This window comes from Camelus dromedarius, chromosome 31 (genome assembly GCF_036321535.1).
Source record: "Camelus dromedarius isolate mCamDro1 chromosome 31, mCamDro1.pat, whole genome shotgun sequence".
NCBI classification, from domain to species: Eukaryota; Metazoa; Chordata; class Mammalia; order Artiodactyla; family Camelidae; genus Camelus; species Camelus dromedarius.
Window position 1 is genome coordinate 22,489,276 of NC_087466.1, and position 24,695 is coordinate 22,513,970.

Consider the following 24,695-nt stretch of genomic DNA (forward strand, 5'->3'; position numbering starts at 1 on the left):
TTTTTCGTGGCGTTACGCGGCCTTGCGCCGTTTCGTCTTCTCCTTTGCGTTCTGTGCTGTTCACTTAGGTCATGTGTCCCAGCGCCACACAGCACGTTTTATGTGTTATTTCCTCTAAAAAAGCCTTGTTTCCAAAAGGGCAAGGAGTTAACAATGAGCATTTACACAAATCCACTCAAGTGACGTCACTCCCCTTGGAAACGCCCGGGAGCCCTCGGGCCGGTTGTAACAGCAGACGCCTCGGGGGGCGGCGGTTTCTGATGCCCACAGAACCCGGCTCCCCTCTGACGTGCTTTGACTTTCAAGTGATGGGGCTGCCTGGCACTGCGTGGCACAACGTGGTAATCCTGACGCCCACCTGTGTTCTTATTACCTGGCATTTAGAGGTGGTCAGGGGGTCGTACGAGGCCCAGTGCAGCTTTGAAAGGACTCGCCGCCATGGCGCTCTGTGGTGCCGCACACGCGGAGCTGTGGTTCCCCCAGCCTGCCACCCCAGCACGGCCGCTCGGAGGCGGGACCCCCGCAGTAGAAGCAGGACGGACGTAAGGACGCAGCCGGCCCGCCAGGTCCTGTGTGAGAGCTCTGTCCCCTCACAAGCCGCCCGGGACACTGAGCAGAAGTGCAGTGCCGCCCCATCCATCCTCGGGGAAGGGACAGCAGGGACCCGCGTCCGCAAGTGGGGCGCACAGACGTCTGCCGGAAGCGGCTAACACACACATCACGGCATGCGGGGCGGGCGTGCAGCCGCGCACAGCCTCCCACAGCAGCACGCCGGCTTTGCACAGGCAGCGATCATGCCGCGTGGTGAACCCAACCGCACACGCTCTTCAGTTCAGTTGAAAAATTAAGAGGATGTCTGTCCTTCACCCAACTGACCTTCTGGAGAGACTCCCCTTGGCAGGAGGGTGGCCCTGGCTCTGTCCTGGGCTGACCCCTGGCCCCCAGCCCGGGCTGCAGGCTGGACGCCCAGGACGGCCGCACCGCACGGAGCCCGGGGAGGGGCCGCCCTGCCATCACCCGGCCCTTTCCCTTCGTGGCTAGTTCCTCACAGGGAAGAGCTATTTCTTGCCGGCATGGGCTAACAGTGTCCGTGCGCAGTACGTCCTGAGGACAGAGCTGGGTCTCCGGAGGATAATGTACTGAGTGGTGCTTTTCAACCCTTTTCGTTTATTTTTAAACCCAAACTCACACCTTCAGCGCCTCTGAGAACTAGTGTTACACTGAGTCCTGTCTTCAACCTGTCTGGACCCCCACCCGTTAAGATTTCCTTGTATTTTTCTGCAGTTTTTCTGTACTTTGTATTACAAAGAGTGGGGTTTCTGTGTATCTCCACTCTTTTCCTCCACATATAAAACTGTATTTTACTACAGAGAAGGCTCAACAGTCACTCTCTTAGAAAATCAAAGAGCTGTGTCAGGGACAGGGGTTTATACTGCGACCTTCCATCAGCTCCTGACCCAGGAGACGTTACACCTTCTAGGTGGCAGCTCGGGGATCCGCGTGACCACCACACAGAAACGCCAAGCAGACGGTGACCGGGGACAGGCCAGGCGGGAAGTAGCTGCTGGGTCCCAAATTAGAGGTGCGGTTTACAGTAAAGTTATACCCAAAAAATACAGCAACGAACAAAGAATAGTTTATTAACAAAATCAGAACCCTGCATACACGTAAACCAACGCCACCCAAGTCGGTGACCGTCGACAGCTGACGTCACGTTTCACACCTCCGGTCATCTTTAATGCCACCCATGCTGCTCAGAAGGTTTCCCTTCCACCCCCCACGGTCTCTGGTCTCAGCGGCAAACTAGTGAAAGCGTACACGAGGGCTGACCCACGAGGTTAAAACGCGGTAAGTTGCTCTGCGGACTGTGGTGGGAGCCGTGCTCCTTAACGTTCCTTAACCAGGGAGCACGTTAAGGAAATGACAAAAAAGCAACGTCAGCGGTTTAAACAAGTGTTGTCTGAAGCAGCGGGTGAGCTGCGCTCTCTGCCGGCCCGCGCCAAGGCTTGTGGCCATCAAGGCGGCTCTTCCACGGAACCTCTGCAGCACCTGCCCACGCTCTTGAATTCCTTAGCAAGTCCTCCCGTTCCGTGATATAAATAGACGTTTATTCATCAAAAAGAAGAAGAAAGCAAGACCACGCTTCATGGGAAGGAGATGAAACTTGTTTACAATTCAGGGTGTCGTGTCCCAAGTCGGTGGGTGATCGGCGGGGAGGGAGCCACCGCGGGGCGAGCGGGGCTCTTCAGAGCTGAGGCCACGTCCGCGTTTCTGCTCCAGGAAGGTGCGGGGTGACAGGAGACACTCCACGGGAAGGCACTTACCTAGGTCACCGGCTGGAAGGAAAGACACCAATCCAGTACCATGCAAGTCTTAGCGGGGAGCCTGCCACGGCGGGGACGTCACCTCGCCGCTCCCCGGCGCCCCTGCCGACGGGCCCGACGTCCGGCGGACCCGGGGGGCGCGGGGCGTCAGGCCCTCCTGGGGGCTGGCGTGCCGCCGGCTCTGGCCCGCTGCTGGTCGTACTTCACGGAGACGATGAGGAAGAGCAGGAGGGTGGCTCCCTGAACGGCGGCCAACAGGAAGAAGTAATAGTTCAGGTGGCAGCCATTGATGTTGCCTGGGGGTGAGAGACGGCATGTCAGCTGCGCTCAGGGTCGGAAGAGGTTTGACTTATTGAACTCTGGGTCCTGCTAAGGTCAGGGTGACTTTTAACTGCGGTTATTAAAAAAAAAAAAAAAGGAAAAAAAAGAAAAAGAATCCTATTTCTGATTCAAAACACACAAGCACTTTGTTTTCAAAGCCACCGTGAAGTCAGCTGCATCTCGACCCGGGCCCTGGGCCGGGTCCTCAAACTCCATGACCTCTCCTGTGAAAGGACGCGGCTCTCAAGCCGCCCCGGGGAGGGCCTGGCCGCCGGGGAGAGGCCCAGTCAGCCTTTTTCATGTGAGAATCTTCCCCCCAGAAGGCCGGGGGGAGGGGGGAAGTTACCCGACTGAGCTCCTGCCACCAGAAGCAAAGGTGGGACAGTGTGGCCAGTCTCCTCTCGGGCCGTTCCCCCACCACGCTCTCAGAGAACCTCCCGGGCCTCTTCCCAGACAGCAGGTAACTGCACACAGACACGGTAACTTCTGAGTCTTCCACATGTGATAAGACAGACCCTCAGGCCCCGTGTCCACCAAACACACGCACAGGAACATTCCAGCCACCTTACTCGTGACAGCCTCCAACTGGAGCCCCACGAACACAACACCATCAACAGAACACCCAAAGGCACTGTGACTTCCTCGCACAGTGGAGGCTCCGCAGAAATGATGACGAAGCGGTCACCGGGACAACGCAGGAGCGCCAGGTGGGAGAGGGCGGCAGAGGGGAGGGCCGCCAGGAGCCAGCACTGCCAGACATCGGAACAGAGGGGTGGGGGTCACTGAGAGGCCCCGAGGAAGCCCTCCCAGCGGTCTGCGGCTAGACCGCTTAGAAGCACGAGGAGCAGTGCCGCCCACGGTAGGGACTGAGCCCCGATCTAAACCCCGACGACAGGCAGGCCCACCGGGAGGGCGGGGAGAGGAGGAGGCAATGGGGGAGCCTCCAGGGCCCTTTCCTCCAGCCACAGCCCCAGAGCCGGACAGGAAGTCACCCCCCAAGTCACCAGCCAGCCCTGCGGCCTCCCTGAAGGCATGGCCACGGGGACCTAGGGGTGGGGGCTGTGCTGGGAGGAGCAGGGATGGTGGGGAGGCAGGTGGACTCCGGGAAGACACCTGCCGCTCCTCCCACAGCAGCAAGAATTATTCTGGGGGGGGGTCACCTGGCACCATTTTCTCCCCAAATCAACCACTGGACAGCCACCTGTAGTGTGCCTCCATGCTACCGCCTGCAACCCCCCAGGACACGGGGCAGTGCACACAAGGGACTCAACCTCCCGTCACTGTGTGGGGCCAGGAGACCCGGCCGTGCGCTCCCAGGGGAGGTGGCCGCTTCAGAACCCACCGCACAGCGTCTCCCTCTCGCGGAAGTGCCCGCGCCCAGGCCCAGCATGTGCGTGCCAGCGCACATGCACCCGCCCCGGAGGCAAGCCTCACACAGACGTCCCCGATTACCCGGCAGAAGCAGAGGATGAATGACAGGGAAGCTATGAGGTGTCAGCTTAGTAACGAGGGGGAAGAATGACAAAGCTCAACCAAACCTTCACGATACACTGAAAAGCAGAACAGAAAACGGAGAACCCACATCTTAAGAATCACAGAGGTCTGGCCTTTGTAACAAGCCTGTCTTTGAAGGAAGTCTCTCCCAGACAAAAAATTCATCAGGTTTTCAAGGGGATTTATAACCTAAAAGCAGCTAAGTGCCAGGACAGCAAATGCCACACGACCATACAAGGAATCCCAATATGGGGGTTTTCATGAGTAAAACATAAAACAAAGAAAGAAATCCCCGTCCCCTGGGTCTGATTAAAGGCGATCACAAATCCAGAAACAGCAAGACCCTCACCAAGACGCCACCTGCTGGAATCAGCTGCAAAACCCCAGTATGACCAATCAGGAGTACTACTTGTTTATAAACAGGTAACTTATTACACACCTCTGTTCTTTTCAATAGCAGAGAATTAAAAGGTACTGCCTGAAAAAAGGAAAAGAATATGGAACCACGGTCAGTGAAGGGAAATCGGTGAGAGATTTCATTCACCTCCTAAGAACAGCGCTAGACGTGGGCGGGAGGAGGGCACAGCTCAGTGGCAGAGCGTGTGCCTAGCATGCACGAGGTCCTGGGCGCCATCCCCAGTCCCTCCATCAAAACAAACAAACAACAACAACAACAAACTTAGTGCCAGACAGGAAGGTGGAGAAGGCCTCCATGAATCAAGCGCTCCGCAGGAACTGCGCGGGGCGGGGCGGGGCGGGGGTGGAGGCGGAGGCCCACCTGGGCCGGGGCCCAGCGCCCCCAGGACGGTCAGTGCCCGGGGTGAGGCGGGGCCGGAGCAGCGCCGGAGCAGGGGCCTTACCGAAGTCCGTGTGGCTGCTCATCCAGCCGATGGCCTTGAGGGACACGAGCGCCAGCAGCCCGGAGCCCACGAACGAGCCGACGCCGGAGAAGAAGAAGAACAAGCCCATGACGGCGCTCTGCATGGCCCTGGGGGCGGCCGCGTACGCGAACTCCAGGCCTGCGGGGAGGGTGGGGGCGGAGTCGGAGGGGAGCCCGGCGCGCACGTGCGCGGGGCCCCCTCGCCACACCTGTCCCCAGAACTCCACGGGGCTTAAGTCGATGCCCGGCTCACAGCCGACGGCAGCCCTGCCTTGTCTTGCTCCTTCTGGAGAGAAAGGGGTGAAGAAGCAAGCTTCCCACGTTCTCCACGGGGGGTTAAAACGAGGCTCAAGTGGGGAGATCCACCTGCGACTTGCATCTCAGAGGCGGTGTCACTTAGAACAGCCTCGACAGGGGCGCGTGTAAGCTCAGTTACGGCCGTTACGTTACGCAGGCTGCAGGCGTGCACCTGCTCCACGCGCAGGGCGCCCCGTCGGACCCGTCGGCGGCCGGCCGGAGCCGGTGAGGGGCGGGGTGGGGGGCGTCGCTAACTCCCCCCACCCCGCAGCGCCCGCGAACAGGCCTGCGCAGAGCCGGCCCGGCCCCGCGGCAGCGCGGCTCCTCCGCACGGGAAAGAGGCCTGTGTGCGCGCGTTTTGGAGATAAATCCGGAGGAAGAGGCCGAGCGCCCGGCGGGACGGATCCCCGAGGCAGGGCCCCCGTGGAAGCGCCAGCCGGGAGCAGCCCCCCCGCGCGGCTCTTCCTTCCTCCGCGGCGGCAGGTGACTGTCGCGGGGGTGCTGCTGTCTGCACGCCGGGAAGGGAGAACCCCGGCCGAGGTGTCCCATCTCCTCCCCGGGCGCATTCGGAGGCGCCGCCGCCCACCCGCTCCCACGGGGCCCTCGGGCCGCCCGCGCCCTGCGGGGGCGGAGCCTCACCCGCGATGCTGGCGAATATCTCGCTGACGCCGATCAGCACGTACTGGGGGAGCTGCCACCAGATGGGCAGGTCGGCCGCGTAGTAAACCACGTTCCCGATGGTCTGGTTGATGGTCTTCTCCTTAACGAGGTCCAGCCTTTTGCTTTCCAAAATTCCTAGAGTTCAGAAGTAGGTCAGTGGAGCCGTCATTAACACTTGCTGTGAAGCCAGGTGACAAGACGCGCGGTACAAGTGTCGGCCGGTCGCTCTGGGAAGTGCACGGAAGGACACTGACGCCCAGTGCCAGCTTCCCCCAGAGCCCCCACCGAAGGGTGTCCCGCTTTCAGCTCCCTGAGCAGGCGTCTGAACCGCAGGCTCCACACGCACGTTTCATGGGGCGCTCTGCGGTGCCCGTAAGACCCGTGTTCACGTGCTTAACGCAACCCTCAGCCCTGACTGCTCACCTCAACTCCTTCAGTTTCTTCTCAGAGAAGGAGTAGGGGAAAGCTAGCCATGCTGTTTACTTCCCAGAAGGTAACACGTTTTGAGATGCTTCCCCCTTTGTGGTAACAGATTTAGGCTGACGCACTGACTCCCTGTTCTCACTGTCACAACTACCACTGCTCGTTGTAACGCTAGCTTCCTTGTACGGGCGGCTTACCCTCAGCAGCGCGGTGCAGTGGTCCCCCACCTGCGGGGGGCACGTTCCAAGGCCTGCAGTGGGTGCCTGAAATGAGGTCAGTGCCGCCCACTATTACACCAGGTCCCCCTGCACACGAGCCCATGGGAACGTTCACTCCGTAAACCAGGCACAGTGAGTTACTAACAGCAGTAACTAACAGTGAAACAGAACAATCACAATATTACACAGCTCACAATAAGAGGTATGTGAACGTGGTCTCTCTCTCTGGATGTAATGTAGGTATTTTTGAACTGCGGCTGACCAGGGGGGTCACTGAAACCACGGAGAGCAAAACCAAGGATAAGGCGGGTACCGTAAACTGGACTTTGCAAACCCACTTCAGCTCTCAGCAGCACCGAGACCTCTCTGGACAGTCAGTCCTCTGTCACGGAGGAGAGAAAGGCGTGGGAAAATAAGATAGGAAAGAGCTACTCTTTACAAAACAAAAAATAAGCCAATCAAAATAAAGTTTAAAGCAGCAATCTGTAGGACCCAGTTCTTAGGGTACAGATGTCACTAAGTTTTGCTTTTAAAGAAGTCTAATTGCAAATGAAATAATGGGCCCTCACACCTCCCACCACAGGGCCACTTCCCGTGGGTGGCGCGTGTGGTCCCCGGGGAAGACCTAAGTCGTTCACCTTCACGGTGAGTGAAACACCGTCATCCGCTGGAGACGCAGCAGGAACCTCAGACACACAAGCCCCTCGGTCCTCAGCAGAGCTGCAGACGGAACAACGCGGCTTTGCTTGGAGCGAGGGTTGCAAACCAGAGACCCAAGGGCAATCACTTCTCGGCCGTTTGGATAAGGTCAAGTGCAGCTTCCCGGGCAGACCCAGGTCCTGAACTTCAGGACCTTCATGCTGCTTTGGAGAGTCCAGACGGGACCCGTGCCTCTGGTCACCAGGCCCCGCCCAGACCAGCGTACCTGTGACCCTGGGCAGCACCGGGGCTGAGGGCTCCTGTTACAGGGACCCCAACTGACACAGCTGACAGCAGACAGCAACGACCCCGCCCAGGCAATGCCCCACTAAAGGTTTTAGAAAAGTAATACCAGCCAAAAAGGAAGCCTGAAATCCAGATGCAGGAATCAGGAAGCCACACTCTCTCCTGGCTCCTCACGAACACATGGACAGACAGAAACACTGACGTCGTGAAATGAAAACAAATTCTCTGAAATTACTCTTGGATCAAACCCCCAGTTTCAATATTCTTAGGGGGAAAAAAAACCAAGCCACCACAACAAATCAAAGCACACAAGCCCCCAGCACAGCAGCAGTAACAGGAGGCAGACTCACACACTGCACGGTTCTCACCACCAAACGCGGAGGAACAGACAGAAAATGAAGCATTTAACTCGAGAAAGGAGAAAAGAAAAATCACAAGACAAACCCAAGGTAGTAGAAGTTAGTTTCTTACTCTTCACATAGAAAACATAGAAACAATCAAATGATACATTCAAGAGACACATCCATGGAAAAGTTATAAAGTACACACAATTTGCACAAGCCTAATTTTAAAAACAAGAGCACATAAACGCACGAAACCAGAAATGAGGAAGGAAACACAACAGATTTATTTGAAAGACTATTTTTATCTCTAACCATTTTTCTAAAACTCAGTAAATGATTTACTAGGGACATAAAAAAAATTAAAAGCTTAAGTGATTTAAGAGAAAACAGAACGTGTAAGAAATTGAGGAAAAGGTGATGACACCGTGTAACCCTGACACCAAGCCAAACACGCTCACCGCGGACAGGCGTGCGGGCACGCTGATAATACGGCTGCAGGTTTTAATCGAACCATAAACTCAGCCCTTTGAGTATGTGTGTGTGTGTATATGTGTGTAAGTGTGTATATGTGTGTGTGTGTGTGGAAGGGGGGACGGCTCATCTGCAGTTGAGGCATTTTTTCCTCCCTCTGTGTAACAAGCACAGCTTCTATGATATGCTTTTATGGTCATTTTTTTTTAATTAAAAAAATTTTTTTCTTGGGTTTTTTTTGGGGGGGGAGGGTATAACTAGGTTTATTGATTGATTGATTTTTGGAGGAGGTCCTGGGGACTGAACCCTGGACCTCGTGCTTGCTAAGCGCGTGCCCCACCACTTGAGCTGCGCCCTCCCCGACTTTTATGGTCTTCTTCACTTAGTTTTTCTTAATCAGGCTCAAATCAGGTTTCTTTCCTATCAAAGTTTCAGTGTGCTATAATAATTTCACGTCTCTATTCAATCCTCATTAATGTTCCGGTTAAATAATATTCGCCAGAGCTGGCAATGAACTGCATGGAACACCTGGCAATGTTTACATCAGATTTCACGAACTGTGCCTCAGTCAAGTTACACGACATTCAAACTCTGAACCAGTGACAGTTAACGTCAATGTCTGGTCAGTCGGCAAAGCAAGCCTCTTTAAGATGCCAGCATAGTGGGTGTTATCCATTTCCAAGTCGTCGATTCGGATGCTGAAGTTCTGAGTGGCCAAGGTCACCGCAATGCAAAGCACCTGCACCCCCATGGGGGCCAGCGGCCACCTGAAGGCTGTCTGGCTCTGCCCAGCTCTGGAAGGGAACTGCCCTGGATGGCCAGCTCTTTTAAAAGGCAGCACTGCCTGCCTGATGGGCCACCCTCAGTCACATGTTGTTTCCCGCATAAACAGCACAGAAACCACTGGAACAACCCTGTGGATCTCAGAGCCGCCCACAGGAGCGAGTCAGCCCTTAAAGAAACAGAGAGAGAAGCTGGCATTAAAGGAACCCAAATCTAGAGTCTGCTAGAAGATGCCCAGGAAACTAAGGGCCTCCCCTTCCCCAGGGGAGAACGAGGACCCCCTTCCTGGAGTGCGACCGGCGCGGCCGGGGAACTGAGGGGGCTCCCCACTCCAGGAACAGAGCAGGCGCTCGGGGAGGCAAGAGACGGACAGACGGCCGGACACCACCTCCAGCACAGCTACTCTGCCCGTCACTGATGCTGCATCTCCAAACCTGCGATCAGAGTGCTGTTTGCTCCGGCTTACTCCCCACCGCCCCCCTCGGGGGCCGCAGGACTGAAGAGGAAGGGAATTACACAGAAAGCACACAGCGAGAGCTGCTTCCAGACACGGCCTCCTTTAATTACCTATTTGATCAAGAGAAAACGTAACTGTCTTCTAAGATGTCCTGGCGTCTGGAATATAGATTTCTCAAGCCTTGAGACTCGTTTCTTTTAATCTATTAAGTGCTGTATCAATGTGCTCGCGCTGGTGATGGCAGATGCAGGCTGCTGGGAAGCGCTACTGGAGAATATTAAATTCCGTCCCCGCAGTGCTCAACAGTCAACTCCTCGTAACAGAGATGGTTTATAGGTGATTCAGGAGCATCAGCTCTTTTTGTCTTGTCATTTACCTAACCTATTTTGCGGCTCGATAATTTTCAAATACTAACAAAGGAGAAACTCCAAAGCAAGTGAGACAGTCAGAGACACCTCAGCTTTCTCGGCACAAGACATTTCAGCTTATGCTTCAGAATCCGAGACTTGCGAAAACAGAATGTAGCGCCCCCCAGAGGACAGTTCCCCTTAGCGGTGCTGGAATACTGAGGCACTGGTTCTTAACCTCTTTCTTTTTTTCTAGGGGATGGAAGCTGGTCACAAACTTGTATTTGACTTAAAATAAAAAAAAACCCCAAACCAAAAAAACCCCAAAAGCCTTTCTCCCCAGGAAAATGCACATGAAATTTTACATAAAAATGCAAAGGGTCTGGGGTGTAGGAAGCCGATTAATGGACCTGACATAAGAATCACAGCTTTAAGGATTATGTGACACCTTTAATTTACAAAAATTCATCTATCCAGCAATCCGCAGTCGTCTAAAATCTACATCAGCAGGAGACAACAAGCCTCCTTCAATTCAACCCAAGTCACTTTCCACAGTACTTCACTGGTGAGAGCGCTTTAAAAAAAAAAAAGACAAATCTTTGGGGAAAAAACCTTAAACTTCATATAACAAAAAACCAGAAAATGAACACCACTCAGGTTTAAAATAACCCGTACGTGTTCTCTGTTAGAGCGCACACACTTTCCGGGTGGCGCACGGCATGTCACCGAGCTGCCACGCCCGCTTAGGCAGAAAGGGCCTCTTACCTGCGGCAAAGGCCGAGCACATCACAAAGAACATCCCGACTGCAATCCTCTTCAGGGACGAGGGCAGCAGGCCGTGCCGCCTCAGGACGGGGTCCACCACTTTGTCTTTGAGGGGGATCAACAGCAGGATGAGCACGGCATCGAACATGGTCAGCCAGGCCGCCGGAAACTGGAATTGTAAATCGCGTAAGGCATGGGCTGACTTTCCCGCGGTCACTTACACGACGGCTAACGTCTACAACCCGGAAAAGCTTATTTCAAGAACCTCCTGGGAAAAAAGTCTGTCTGGAGGCACTGGAACCGAGAAAAGACTGATTTCTATGGGGATTTGCACTTGGGTTTCTGTGCTTTATTGGGGAGAAAAAAGAATCAGGAGAAATACTAATTACAGTTTAACTGCCAGTTCTCAACTGAATCTAGTAAACGACGTAACCAACGGAAAACCAGTGTTGGGAAGAAGGAAACACTCCTTTCATCAGGAATGCGTTCAGTGCGTGCTGAGCGCGGTCATTCAGGGCACCTTTGGTGGGGGGAGAATCACCCGTCCTGGAACCCCCAGTGGCGATCTGCAGATCACCACGCTGCTCTCACCGTATGATGAGCGGTTGCAATACTGGGAATTTCTGGAATCTTCAAATGAAGACTCTGTAAAACGTACGTTGTCTGCATCTGGGTGTAAAAAGCAGCGTCATTACACGTGGGCCGTCACACACACACCTGAGCGGGTCGCCCCTCCCCGGGCTACATCCAGACGAGGCTCGCAAGGGTCAGGGTGGAAAACAGACAGGTCAGTGGCTCGGTCATCATAAAAGTAGCCCGGAGACCAACTCGGAAAAAGAAATAAGAAGTCATCCCAGTGAGAAGCCAAGTCAAAAGGGGCAGGGGGGCTGGGAAAAACATCCCCACTCTTGGCCTCTTTCTGGAAAAGGTCTCAAAACATTTATATCGGCAAAAATGAGTCTGTAACTAAAAAGAAGACTCTAGGATCCTTGACACTCGTGGCGAAGAAGGCAGGGGGCCCTGCGCACCGCGGAGACAGCCGAAGGAGTGCCGGGTGGCATTCCCGGGGAGGGGGACACGGACCCTGCTGGCGGCACTCACTTGGAAATACACTGTCCAGTAAGGTATCAGAGCCAAGAAAACGGGGACAGTCTTGACAAGAGCTTTCATGTCTTCCACTTTATCTTCCGGGAAGGGCCCTCCTCGAGACATCTTACATGAATCAAACAGACTGTGTTTAGAAGATTGCTGAAAGACTCCAATGCCTTCACTTGGGGAGATAAAATCAAGGAATTAGTTTTCTTCCACCCCTCCCCCAGAAACCAATTATCTGGTAACAAATTAAGTTTGGAGTCGGAAACTGTACTGAATTTGCTTAAACTTCATTCCAATACCTACTAACTGCACCCACCAAACACAGCCACCGAGGCTCCTGAACGCGGCCGGAGGTACTGAGACAGCTGCCCAGGACCTTCCGGTCAGAGTGTGACGGCAGCCACCACCATTCTTCCACCAGGCTGGAAGACACGTGATCACCAATCACTGCCTGAAAGGTGGGAGGCCTCCTCCCCGTCCCGCTATGTTGGGGACAGCCTGCAGCTTCATCTGAAGCTGGTGACGATGACATCAGCTGCATCACTGGGGTGTTATTTGAAAAAAATACTGTGCCGTATTGATTTGTCTGGATTTTCAGTTAGGTAATTTATAACGTCGAGACTGGACGCCCAACGTTGACCCTGTTACAAAACTGTGCGGGTTTAGTGCCCTGCTGTCCTGGCGGTGAGACGGTGGGAGGCGCTGCTCCAGCAGGGAAGGCTACCGGCTCTCAGATTAGGGGACCTGGGCAGCATCACCCGGGGGCAGTCAGCCCTGACCACAACCCTCCCAGGCACCAGGACACTCGGCCCGGCCCCCGGCACGGAGTAGGAAGTCAGGGCAAAGAGAGGGTAAAGAACGTGCTCCCGGTCACAGAGCCCGAGAGCTGGGGCAGGTCCTGACCCTAGACAGTCCTGAGGCCCTGACCACTGCAGGACGCCACCTGCCCCGCGGCTCCACCACGGGCATCCTCCCGCACTCAGGCCCGCTGGTCACGGTGCGGAACCCGGGCCTCCCGTCCCCACTCGCTTTGCCCTGGGCCGCTTTCACTACTTGTAAAATGAACAGGTCCTACGGGGTGACTCCAAGGCCTTTTCTGGCCCAAAACACTCTAGCAGAGAAACATGCTCTTGGCTCTTACAGGTAAAACAGAAAAAAAAGTTCTCACTGCACGCCAATCTCTAAAACCCCAAATCCCGGGAGATAATTAATTACCACTGAGAATTCTTCCCGTTCTGGGACTTGGATACAAACGGTGGCCGTCTGCTTTCTGGTTTGTAAACTCCTGTCCCATCTTACTGAGTTACCACTACTGCAGATCATTTTTGTCTTTTAACACTGACATTTTAAATCTGAACTTTCAGAGTAAGGAAAACCAAAAAACTGAAAACTGTAACTTAATATTTTAGCCAAATTTCGGACAGAGAACTAAATTCAATTCTGCAAACATTTACTGAGCACCTACTGTTTGCCTGGTTCTGTTCTAACTGGGTGCTGAGGATACAGAAATAAGTAAAAAAAAAAAAAAAAAAGATGCATTTTCTGTCCTTACGAAGCTGGTCTGGAAAGTGAGGAAAATAATCAGAAAAACACACTCCAGTGAAAAGCTAAATTCCAAAGGTAACACTCATACTTTCATTTGAAAACACTCCGAGCTTCTCCTGTTTCTTTTTTCCTTTGGCCAAAAACGTACCTGTAAAGCCCCTGTGCACCTAACACTGCTCCTCTCCATGACGCACGTCCTCGGACCACCCATGTTTCTCTAAATACAACCAAATGTCAAATCACAACTTCGTTTCACACACAGAACCTTGCACAAGGGTACCCGGCTATATTACTTGCGTCGTATCATTAAAATGTTTTTAGAAACTGCTACGCGAACACGCACCTAGTAACGCGGTCTAGTTCACACACATTATTAGTGAGTTACTCTGTAACAGACGAGGGTCCAGCACGGAGCCACAGTCACAGATGACGAGGCACAAGATGAGGACCCAGGAGGCGGACGTGCTCCCCCGGGGCCCGCCCACGGGGGCTGCGTGCATACGCGTGTGCTTCTCCCGGGAAAACGGGCCCTCGGCCCTCAGATTCTCAGCTCAGAGAGGGCTCAGAACTGTTTCCACTCACTCTGATGAACTGAACAGATGGTGCGCGGATTTCACATCTGAAATCAGCATTACACCATCTTCAAAGCACAGGCCCACATAGACCAGAAAGGAACTAGGGTCGGGCTGGGAGATCAGAGCCAGGAGCAAGGAGGGGCCCGCGCGGCGCCGTGCCGTGCTTCCTCCCCTAAGCTGTGGGAGCCGGCCTTCCGCCCAGGCACCCTTGTCAGCCAGGACCCTCCACCAGGCTCTGACCAGCTCGCGGAGGCCTTGCGAGGGTCCTACAGGAGGAGACTCCTTCCGCTGTGCGGAAAGGAAAAGGCCTCGCGAGGTCACGCACCTGCCCGAGGTCACAGAGCCCCAGCGTGTGCGTGAGGAGAGCACGGCTGGAGAATTCTCGAGACCACCAGCTCTTCCGTGGGTTAGTCCTTCTGTAATTGGGCCAAAGACTTCCAAAAACAAACCTGAAGGGAAACCAGACTCCTAAGTCCAAATCGTCCTCACCGCTCCACCTGTGCCCGAGAACGCCAGTGTCCACAAAGCAGTGGTGCGCCCCTGCAGAAACACCTGCCGGGTGCCACCCACGGACACACAAACCGTGCACTTTGCTAATGGGCATTCAATCTACAGGATAAACACGTAGGATCTGAAACCCTGCTTCAGCCCAATCAGAACGAGGTGCTGGCCCAGTGTGGTCCCACCACGTGCAGCTCTGAATTAGGAGTCTGAAAGCCACACCGACCCCTGGAATTCCAGGTCACCAGGCTGGTGAGGAGCTGTGCTGGAATTCCGCACGGGGACAGCTGCAGAAACCAGACACGGTCAGCCTGGGGCATAGGGGCAGGGCCGTGAAGCTATTTGGGGACAGCTTCAAATCGACCACGTGGGAGGAACATGAGACCTTCACCATGGCTCCAAGGACATAAATGAGGCACCTGCAGATGAGCCACGAGGGGGCAGGTCTGGAGCTGGCGTGCAGGACGTTCCTGCAACGGGTGCTGTCCCCACTGTGGCCGAGCAGGCGGCTTCCAGCCCAGGGACTGACCGCCCCCCTCAGTGCCTGCCTTGATCGCAGCATTCCCTGAGAGGCTCAACTCCGAACGGTCCCCAGGACTTTCCTGGGGTGACGGATGAGCCCCATATCCTGACTGCACCGTGGCTGCATGGCAGAATGAACCTGCCACAATTCCAAGAACCGAACCGCTAAACGGGGTGGGTTTACTGCACATAACTGGTACTTCAATATGTGACAACAAGAAAATTCCGAGGTCTCTTTGTGAGCTAAGACCTGGACTTTCCCTTATTCATCTGCGTCCAGGGGGACCGACCATCGGTCACAGTTTGCCCAGGACTCTGGGACTTCCAGCGGTAAAACCTCAGCTTGTGGGCACACGGCGCTAAAGCTGGGAAGTCCCCTGCAAGGTGGGTGATGGAGGCACCCTGCCTGCGTCTCAGACCTCTGCCGTCAGTCCCCTGTCAGAGAGCAGCCGGGGCGCGACCGGGGTGAGCACTGGGGGACGGGCCCAGGCGGACTGCTCAGCTGCTGACCCGAGGCGAGAGGCCGCGACCTGCTGCTTAAGGAGCACAGAGAGGGGCCTACAAAGTAAGCGCCTGCTCAGTTTTCCACTCAAATGAACGGCAAAGCTTTTTACAGTGAAAAGCGAAACGTGCGGAGTACCATCCTGTCTCCTCGACGCGCCCCACGAGCCTGTTCATCACCTTCCCACACCAGGCAGCCGGGAGCCCCCCTCCCCGCCAGCAGCGAGGGGCAGGTCAGGCGCAGGTCAGAGACGACACGCAGGAGCGGGCCTGCGGGCCCGTCTGCAAGACGGAGGGGCAGCACCACCCCCGCCTCCGGGGCCGAGCCGAGGCCACGGGCCGGGCCGGCTGACCTCAGCCCAGCGCACCCCCCCCCGCCCCTGCCCAGTAAGCACAGGACAGAGGGTGACGGCTGAGCCTCGAGAAACAGCCCGGGCCGTGAGCAGGCCGGCGCGCTCACCCGCTGGGCCGCCGCTGTGGGCAGCACGAGTACGCCAGGATCTTGGCCATGTCGGTGAAGGCGCTGCCGTCGGGAGGCTTGCTGACGAAGGAGGTCTGGCCGCAGAGGAAGACCACGAACGCCACGCCGATGCAGACGGTGGGGATGATGTAGCCGGTGACGAAGCTCACGTTCTGCTGGATGTAGGCGATGCCGCCCAGCGAGACGATGGCTCCCAGGTTGATGCTCCAGTAAAACCAGTTGAAAAACCTCCTCGTGGCCTCTGGACCTCGATCTTTAACCTAAAATGACAGGAGGAAAGAGACTTAAAACCTGTGATGATCTTCAAGGACGAAAAACACACGCGATGCTTTAATATATATCACTATATATACAGATATTGTTGGTGCCCTCACCGCCTTCAGAAATGCAGCGTAATCAGAACGGTGTTTAACGATACATCCTGCCAAAAAAAAAATGTATCTTACGCTTTTAATTACTACAGATTCTGAGGAGTCCTTCTCTTAACTGCACTTACATCCAATAAATCCTTGAGTTTCTCAAAGTATCGCCCGCAGACCTCTTGCTTCGGAAACGCCTGGAATGCTCCTTAAAAATGCATATTTGCGGGACCCACACTCCAGGCCTGCCCACTCCCCATCTCTGGGGTCAAACAACTTTCCAGGGCACTTGTGCTGACAGCCACACAGCTTCACGCCTTGATAAATCTGGCGCAAAGAGAAAATTACAGACCGAAGCTAAAACCACATGCTGTCTTTAGACCGGGAAGGCTATCAGTGGAATCAGCAGAAACTCTGATAAGGACCGAGATTCCTGGAAGGCTAAAAAAAAATCACTGATTTCCTGAACTCAGACAAACAGAAGCACCAGGTAACAGGTGATTCTCGGTGCAGCTCCTCCCCAAGACTTTCTCAGTCGGAGCCCATCCTGTTGGTGACAGTCCATGTGGGGTGGGCACCCCTTAACCTCCTTCCCTGAAGATGGATTTTCTGGCCACGTGGACACCAGCATGAGCTCTGCACTGGCCTGAGTCATTTCTGGCCAGTTTCATCTCATAAAATTTCTACACGGACTTGCAAGCTAAAGGCTGCTGTGGGACTGGGTACAAGGACTGTGGGCTGCCGCTGGACTGGAAAGTTCTGTTGCCTCACCCTTAAGTTACAGGTTACAGAAAGGTTAGACAAGTTCTGTTGCAGAAGCAGATCTGCATTCTGATCCACAGAGCAATCTCCTCTTCTAAGTAACAGAGGAGGTTTCCCATGGGGGCCTGAACAACCAATTCTGATGCACAAACCGCCCTCCCCATCTTTTTAGCAGTCATGTTACACGATATGACATTTTAACCTCTATTTTTTAAGGTTAAAGTATAGAGCAAAATCACGTGCCCTTCCAAAAACTTTTACTCCAAAATGATTAAACACGGTAACTGTGATGTCAAGAAATATGCTTGAATTATCTGGTAACCACCATCTCCAACTGAAAATCTGAGTTTTAAATAAACTGCACATTCTCAGCAGGATGTTAAACTTGACTCCCACCCACATCAGAACTGAACCGAGGTCCTAGATCAAATGCTGGCCTGCCTGCTGAATAAATGATCTGTGTGGAGAAGGGCCTTTGATCTCTAAGACTGATGGCTCTTCACGAGGACACAACGTGTTCAGATGTTACTAAAAGGGACTCAGAAGGTTCATGCCGTCCTGGAAACAGCCCAGAGAGAAGAAAAAAGTGTGAGCAGGGAACCAGTTACAGAGAAAACATAATTAAAGATATAAAAACAAGTATTTAGGGTGGGGGGGAGTAAGCTTGAAGGGGAAGAAGGCCAGTAAACGTAACACGTAAACAGAACGCAGACCATTTATGTCTGAACTGGAAGAACTCGCAGTGGGCCCGTCCTCCCCAGCCGCGCCGCACGGTACGAACTGCGGAAACCTGGCAGGCCGCTTCCTCGAACTGCCAAGCGTAATTCACCAAACTCACTTTAGAACCCGAAGACTCCTCCCAAGGCCCCAAATAACCACGTAACAGTCATTTTTTGGAACAAATGGGAAGCTGGATCCTACAAACTGCACATCACACGCCTCCCCCGGTGCCCGGGACCGGCCGGCCGGCAGCCTTCACTTCGTATTAGTCACAGTACTTGACCCTCTGTCCGCGGCCCCACGCCCCACCCTCCCTGGGGTAAACAAGAGTGTCTTGTGACAGGTCCAAAGCCACCACCGCTGTTAATTCAGAGAAGCACAGATAAAAGAACAGAATTCTGCGAAGTGAGTCACACAGTTGGCCGATACGGAAATATTCCTTTCAACGCACAACAGTGCAACTATTTTTTCCCCTCTAGAAAAAAAGAAGTATCTTTGTTCTCTTTGTCTGTAACTAAGTTCTTCTTTCAGTTCGCCATTTCAAATACAGGATCCACGCACTAAGAATGACATGACCTCTGCAAAAGGGTAAGCCCTGGGGGAGAAGATGGGGCTACAGTGATTTACATCAAAACGCATCACCCTCGGAATCTCGAGTGCCTTCTCAGAGCTGCGCAGCCTGAGCCCACTCATCTCTCACTCAGGATGTTTCCCGGAGGCACCACATCGCAGACAATGGCGGCATGAGTGAGAGAGACGCACAAAAGTACATTAAAAAAACAGATTTCCTCACACTGAGAAAGGCCAGGAGATGCCAAAGAGACAGGCTGGCAGGCTTCGTGCCTGGCCTCCGGGCTCGGAGCCACACCCTCGCACCCAGCAGCAGGGACCTCGCGGTCGGCCTCTGAAATCCCCTCCGAGGACCAGCCAGCACCTGGCATGGAGCAAGCAACCTTCTAAATGTTTTTTCCACTGAAATAAACTTCATACCAACAAAGCCACCCTTCTGTACAACTCAGTGGTCCCCTAGTCTATTCACAGATATGCAACCTCCACCATCCAGTCCCATATTTTCATCACACCAACAGGAAACCCACGCCCTTTACTGTCCCTTCTCTGTCCCCATCTCCTGACCCCTGGCAACCACACATCTTCCTCTGGTCTTTTATGCACCTGTCTATTCCGGACATTTCATATAAATGGAATTAGAGAACGTGGTGTTCCGTGCCTGGCGTCTTTCAATCAGCGGGATGTTTCCAAGATCCATCCGCACTGTGGCAGGCACTTGCCTCCTTCTCACTGAAGGACGCTCCACGACATGGACAGACCACAGCTGCTTTGTCCACGGTGCAGACACCTCAACTTCTTATGTTAGAAAAACTTAAAGGTAAAGAAAAGTTGAAAGAATAGTAAAATATACACTTCTCTACCCTTCATTTACATCCCTACTCCTGTTTTTCTACATGTGTGTGTATATATACATACATATACATATTATGACATACTTTAAGGCTTAACTATTTAAAAATAAGTTGCACACATTTCACCCCAAAGATTTCATCATGAATCTCCTAAAAATAAGGCTGTTCATCTACATGACCACAGATCACATCACACCTAAAAAAATTAACATCATTGCAATTTTACCTAACATGTGGTCTGTAACCAAATTATTCCCACTTTCCCAAGAAACGGTTTTTTGAAAATCTGGGCTCCAGTCATGAAGCACATGATGCGTTTGGTTGTCAGGTCTCTCTGATGTCCTTGAATCTGGAGTGGTCCTCCTTTTTCCATGAAGGTGACCTGTTAGAAGAGATTAGGCCAGCTCTCTTGCAGAAAAGGACATTTCTTTTTAATGTCCACATTTAATTACTTATCAAAAGAGTGCAAATTCTGTCATGCATTCTAGAAAACCTCTTCAGGACCACTCAGTTCTTTGAAGGAATATTAAATTACTCTTCTATTAACTACTGGAGAGTACTAGCTTCTAAGCCAGACTTCCTGGGTCCAGACCCAGCTCCCCCACTCACTTTCTGTGGTCCTGAGCAGGTCAAATCCTCTAAGCCTCTGTTTATTATAAAACAGGGACAACTACGGGGTAGAAATTGTTGGGAAGCTTAGATAAGACAGTGCTAGAAAAGCACTCAGGGCGGTGAGGGGCATCAACCAAACACTCAGGGCACTTCAGTCCTGTGGCTGAGTTTTTCAAAGACGGAGAACTGTGCTCCCAGTGCCGTGCCTTCAGGGTTGGCCCGTGAGCTGATGGCAACCCAAGGCCAAAGCCACCATCACAGGATGCCTTTAAGAAATTAGAATTAAGAAACACTAAGAAATTAGATCCAGATTAACACCCTGGCTTGACTACCCACCACCAACAAAAGGAATAATTTCTTTTTACACCTCCATTTCCTCGTTTAAAAAAATGGGTGTAAGATTCACATGAGGTTCAGATGAGTTCAACTATATGAAGCACATTCCCCAGTGTGGAGAAGGAAACAGAATCCAGGACATTGGGCAACTATTACTTCCTACATCGTTATAAGGTGTCACCTTACACAGGTATGATTCAAGTTCAAAGGCCAGGCTCTTGCATCCTGGCTCCATCACAAACCAGCTCTGCAACTTTGGCCAAATGAGTGAACCTCTCAAGCCTCCGTTTCCTCATCTGTAAAATGGGCACAGGAACGGCAGAGGTGTCACATGGACTAACAAAGTAGTGAGCACAGGGGCTGATGCATGTAAGCCCTCAGTGAATGCCTGCAATCACATGGCTATTTTAGCACAAAAACCTAGGAGTTACCTTCCCTATTGCTCACATAAAACCCGCCAGCAATTCCTGCCCCCTCCACCTCCATGACTTATTCTAAATTCACTCACTTCACTCCATGGCCACTGCCTCCATCCTGGTCCAAATCTCTATAATCTCTCACCTGGCCTGTGTAACTGATTCCTACCTGATATGTCTGCTGTCAGCACTTCCCACACAACCAACCTAGTTTCTATATGAGATGTCCACACCTTTTTCTGTGAAGGGGCAGGGTGTACATATTTTAAAGTTTGGGTGACATTCAGTCTGTCGCAACTACTCAGTTCTGCTACCGTACTGTAAAAGCAGCCACATCATAGCCGATGTGACCAGGAACACGCAGGGCGGGGTTCCAATGAAGTTTTTATGGGTACTGGAATTTGCTTTACCTAATTTTCATTTGGCACAAAAATATTCTTCTCACTTTTTTCTTATCATTTAAAAACCTACCACCAGTCCTATTCTTAGCCTGTGGGCCCTCCAAAAACAGGAAGTAGACCAGATTTGGCTCGCAGGACACACCTGCCAGGCCCCTGCGCTACAGAGGCTGAAATTTTAGAAACATAAATCAGATCACATTGCCATTACGCCGGCTGCTCACACCCCATAAAGGCTTCTTACTGTATTCAAAACACCTCAAACTTTACCAAGCCTCACATCACGGAGCTCCTGCCAGCCACCTCTTCCCACTTCCTCTTTTCTGTTTGAAATGTACTTGTCACTCAACCTTCCGTAAGTTTAGGGTGTCCAGTACATGCTGACCCGACATATTTCTGTGTTATGCACTGCAACACGCTGCCACTGCAGCCGCTACAGCAGCGACTAGGGTGTCGTCTCTCTCGCCGGGCCCCCGGGACTTTGCACTTGCGGATGCCCAGTCCGGAAACTCCTTTGCTGTCTTTCCAGGTCTCAACTCCGACGGCCCCTCCGTAGGACTGAGGTCCCGTCTTTGCAGCCGCCCCCGCCAGGGCCCACCGCAAGCTGGCCCCAGTCGTTTCGGGGCTGCGGAGGCTGCCAGCGACCCCGCCCCCTCGCGCCCCTCACCTGGTCCGCGCCGAAGGGCGTGATGTTGGCCTTGACCGCGCCCACGCCCAGGCCCACGAGCGCGAGCGCGGACAGCGCGGCGGGCGCGCAGTAGCGCTCGGGCGCGTCCGGGCAGGGCGGCGCCGAGCAGTTGCCGACGCGCGTGGGGCGCGGGGCCCCGCAGAGCGCGGTGCGCGTGGCGGGCGCGGCCAGCAGCGGGAAGGCCAGCATGCCCAAAAGGTAGAGGGCCAGGCTGAGCAGGATGGCGCGCGCCCGGCCGAGCCGCGCGTCGGCCAGCCAGCCGCCGAACGGAGACACCAGGTAGGTGAGGCCCATGAAGAGCAGCAGCGCCTGGCTGGCCTGCGCCCCCTCCCAGCCGAAGCGCGTGCCGTTGAGGAACAGCACCAGGTTGGCCGTGACGCCGTAGAAGGCGGCGCGCTCCAGCAGCTCCGTCAGCAGCACGGCCGCGCACGCCGCGCGCCGGCCCGCGAACGCCGCCCGCCGCGCGCCCAGCAGCGGCGCCCGCTCGCCGCCCGCGCTCGCCATGCGCCCGCCGCGCGCCCCTCCGCCGGGATCTGCGGGGCTCTGCCGCCGCTGCCGCCCTTCTCGCGAGACTGCACTCGCCCTGCCGGCCGCGTGGGCCCGCCCCCCGAGCGTCCCCATTGGACGGGCTGGCCGCCAAGCCGGCCAAGGACTTCCGGTTCCGCCCCGGAAGTCTGTGGGGCGGTGGGCTCGCTTCCACTCACGGCGGTGCCCCAGGGCCGGGGTGTGGCCGCAGAAAATATTTTGAAAGCGAAATCGGAGCCGGGCACTGAGCCAGGCTTCCTCCGTGCCGCGGCCTCTGCGGGCCCCCCGGCTGGAGGGCTCGGGCCGACCGCTGGTCCTGCCCCGGCCCCTGGCCTTCCTGCCGCGGACTGGGGCTCTCCGTCCGCTGACTCTGCGAGCCGAGCGCTCCTCGTGGGGGCTCCTGTGCACCGAGGATGCCTCGGGGCATCCCTGACCTCCTGTCGCCGCTGGATCCCGGCCCGCCCCGCTCCCCAGTGATGGCAGCCGCAGCCGTCTCCAAATAGCTCCCGGGAGCCAGCTCGCCCGCGCTGAGAACCGCGGCCCGAGAACGAGCCGAGCTCAGTGCCCGTTTCCGCGTCACAGGGCCGGCGTCCTGTTTGCCTTCAGCCCTCAACTCGAGTGCTGACTCCTTGTGAGCGTTCTTCACCAGCCCGTCTAAAGGGGATCCTCGCCCATCCCGCTGCTCTGTTTCAGTTTCTCCACAGTGTCCGCCACGTTTTTTTGTTTGTTTGTTCCTTTGTCCCCACCACGTCCGTGGTCCCCACAGTTATGAGCTCCATGATCTCAGGGAGCTGGTTGTGTGTTTCGGTCCTCACCACGCCCCCTCCCCGCACCTACACCGGTGCCTGGCACGTGGTGGCGTGGAAGAGTGCCCCCCCCCCAGAAACGGCCCCTTGCATGGCTTAAGAAGTTGGGACCCGGGGCTTCTTCCCGATCCTTAACTGCAGCTAAAACCCGGAGGAAGCAATTACCTAGGAAGTGGGATTGCCGGGGTAAGTAGTCCTTCCTAAAAGTCTCGAAGTAGTACGTATTAACTTTTTAATTTATCTAAGTGTGTGACACCTTGGCCGGCGCCTAGCGGGGCACTGGGCTACACCAGGCAGTAGATGAATATTTAATGAGAGAAGAACTGAATGCCAAAGTAGGGCTTGCCCCGCCCCCTCCATTAGGGCTCTCATCTGCAGCTGTCAGCTCAGATGTCACTTTCCTGATCTTCCCACGTAAGAACAGGTCCCCTTTCTGTATGTCGCTAGAGCACACTGTACTTTTTACTACCTGTTACAGTTTATAGGTATTAATTTTGTGAAACTGTTTAGTAGCTGTCTTCAAAGCGAGGAGGGCTGAGATTTTGTTTGGTTTGCTCACAGCTGTATTCCTAAAATCTAGCACAGCACCTGCCAACAATAGTTATGTGTGGAATTAACTGAATAAATGAATAACTGAATATTTGTTGAATTGTAAACAGTGCCGGAGGAACATCTTACATTCACCTATTTTTTTTTTTTTTTTTGGAGACTCCTGTGATGTTCTACAGCGGATAATCCGTATCCACATTTCACCAGGGGAAAAAACAGAGCCCTTCAGGTTTCCTGCCCAGGGCCTCACATCTAGTAATCTTTGGAAATCAGACCTGAGTAAAAGGCTCATAACTGGTTCCTAGTCCAGAGCTTGCCCCGCACTCCAGCTGTCAAAACCTGCGAGTATTTGTCGTAAGGCTGACGAGATGATACACTCAGGCAAAGGATGGAATAACATTAGCATTAACCATGGAATGAAAATAAAGCCATTGAATGCCTTGTTATCATATGATGACTTAGTGCTGAAGTTCGGCCCAAATCAGATAGACTATTTCGGATGACAGCAAACTAACCCTACTGGATGGTCTCATTTAAGAAGTATATGGGTGGGGGAAGGTATAGCTCAGTGGTAGAGCGTGTGCTTAGCATGCACAAGGTCCTGGGTTCAAGCCCCAGTACTGCCCCCCAAATAAATAAATAAATAAACAATCCTAATTACCTTAAAACTTAAAAAATAAAGAAGTATAAAGCCAGGTGAAAAGGGGGATGAGGGTGGGAGGAAGGCAGTTACACAGCTCAGGATGTCTTCCCAGGACACTTGAGCACTTGTGTTTGGTCACACCGCCATCTTTGACACCCGGAGGTGGCAAAACAAATCCAGCGGGCTGAAGTGTTTTTGTTTGGTTGTGGCGCTTAAAAGGAGCCAGGACCACATGTTGCAGGATCCCGTGTGTGTGTGTGTGTGTGTGTGTGTGTGTGTGTGTGAGAGAGAGAGAGAGAGAGATGTCCAGAAGAGGCATCTCTGTAGAGACAGTGCAGGCTGGTGGTGGCTGCCAGGTCTGGGGGGATGGGAAGACGGGAGTGACCGCTAAGGGTGTGGCACTTCTTTTTGTGGTGATGCAAATATTCTTAAATTGGGGTGATTGTCGCACGTGTCTGTGATACGCTAAAAACCGTTGAATGGTACACTTTAAATGGATGAACTGAGGAGT

At 53.8% G+C, this 24,695-nt stretch overlaps 1 protein-coding gene and 1 long non-coding RNA gene across 5 annotated transcripts; one reads left to right on the plus strand and one right to left on the minus strand.

Annotated features, from left to right (window-relative positions):
* Positions 1 to 1,614: 1,614 nt before the first annotated feature.
* Positions 1,615 to 22,222, minus strand: SLC15A4 (solute carrier family 15 member 4). Of its 4 annotated transcripts, XM_064481306.1 has the most exons (9): positions 21,641 to 22,180; positions 15,929 to 16,209; positions 14,270 to 14,393; positions 11,831 to 11,941; positions 11,321 to 11,398; positions 10,730 to 10,898; positions 5,956 to 6,111; positions 5,000 to 5,158; positions 1,615 to 2,620 (listed from the first exon to the last, which is right to left on the minus strand). In XM_064481306.1, exons 1-9 carry the CDS (start codon positions 22,163 to 22,165, stop codon positions 2,472 to 2,474), a joined length of 1,752 nt encoding a protein of 583 aa, XP_064337376.1. In that variant the 5' UTR covers positions 22,166 to 22,180; the 3' UTR covers positions 1,615 to 2,471. The 4 variants fall into 4 exon arrangements, with proteins under 4 accessions (XP_064337376.1, XP_031298346.2, XP_064337377.1 ...); XM_031442486.2 differs by lacking the exon at positions 14,270 to 14,393 and having other exon boundaries at positions 11,831 to 11,999; positions 21,641 to 22,222; XM_064481307.1 differs by lacking the exon at positions 11,321 to 11,398.
* LOC116149978 (uncharacterized) lies at positions 22,184 to 23,992 on the plus strand. The gene is made up of 2 exons (XR_004133578.2): positions 22,184 to 23,178; positions 23,701 to 23,992. It is a non-coding gene; the product is annotated as an uncharacterized LOC116149978 (long non-coding RNA).
* Positions 23,993 to 24,695: the final 703 nt, after the last annotated feature.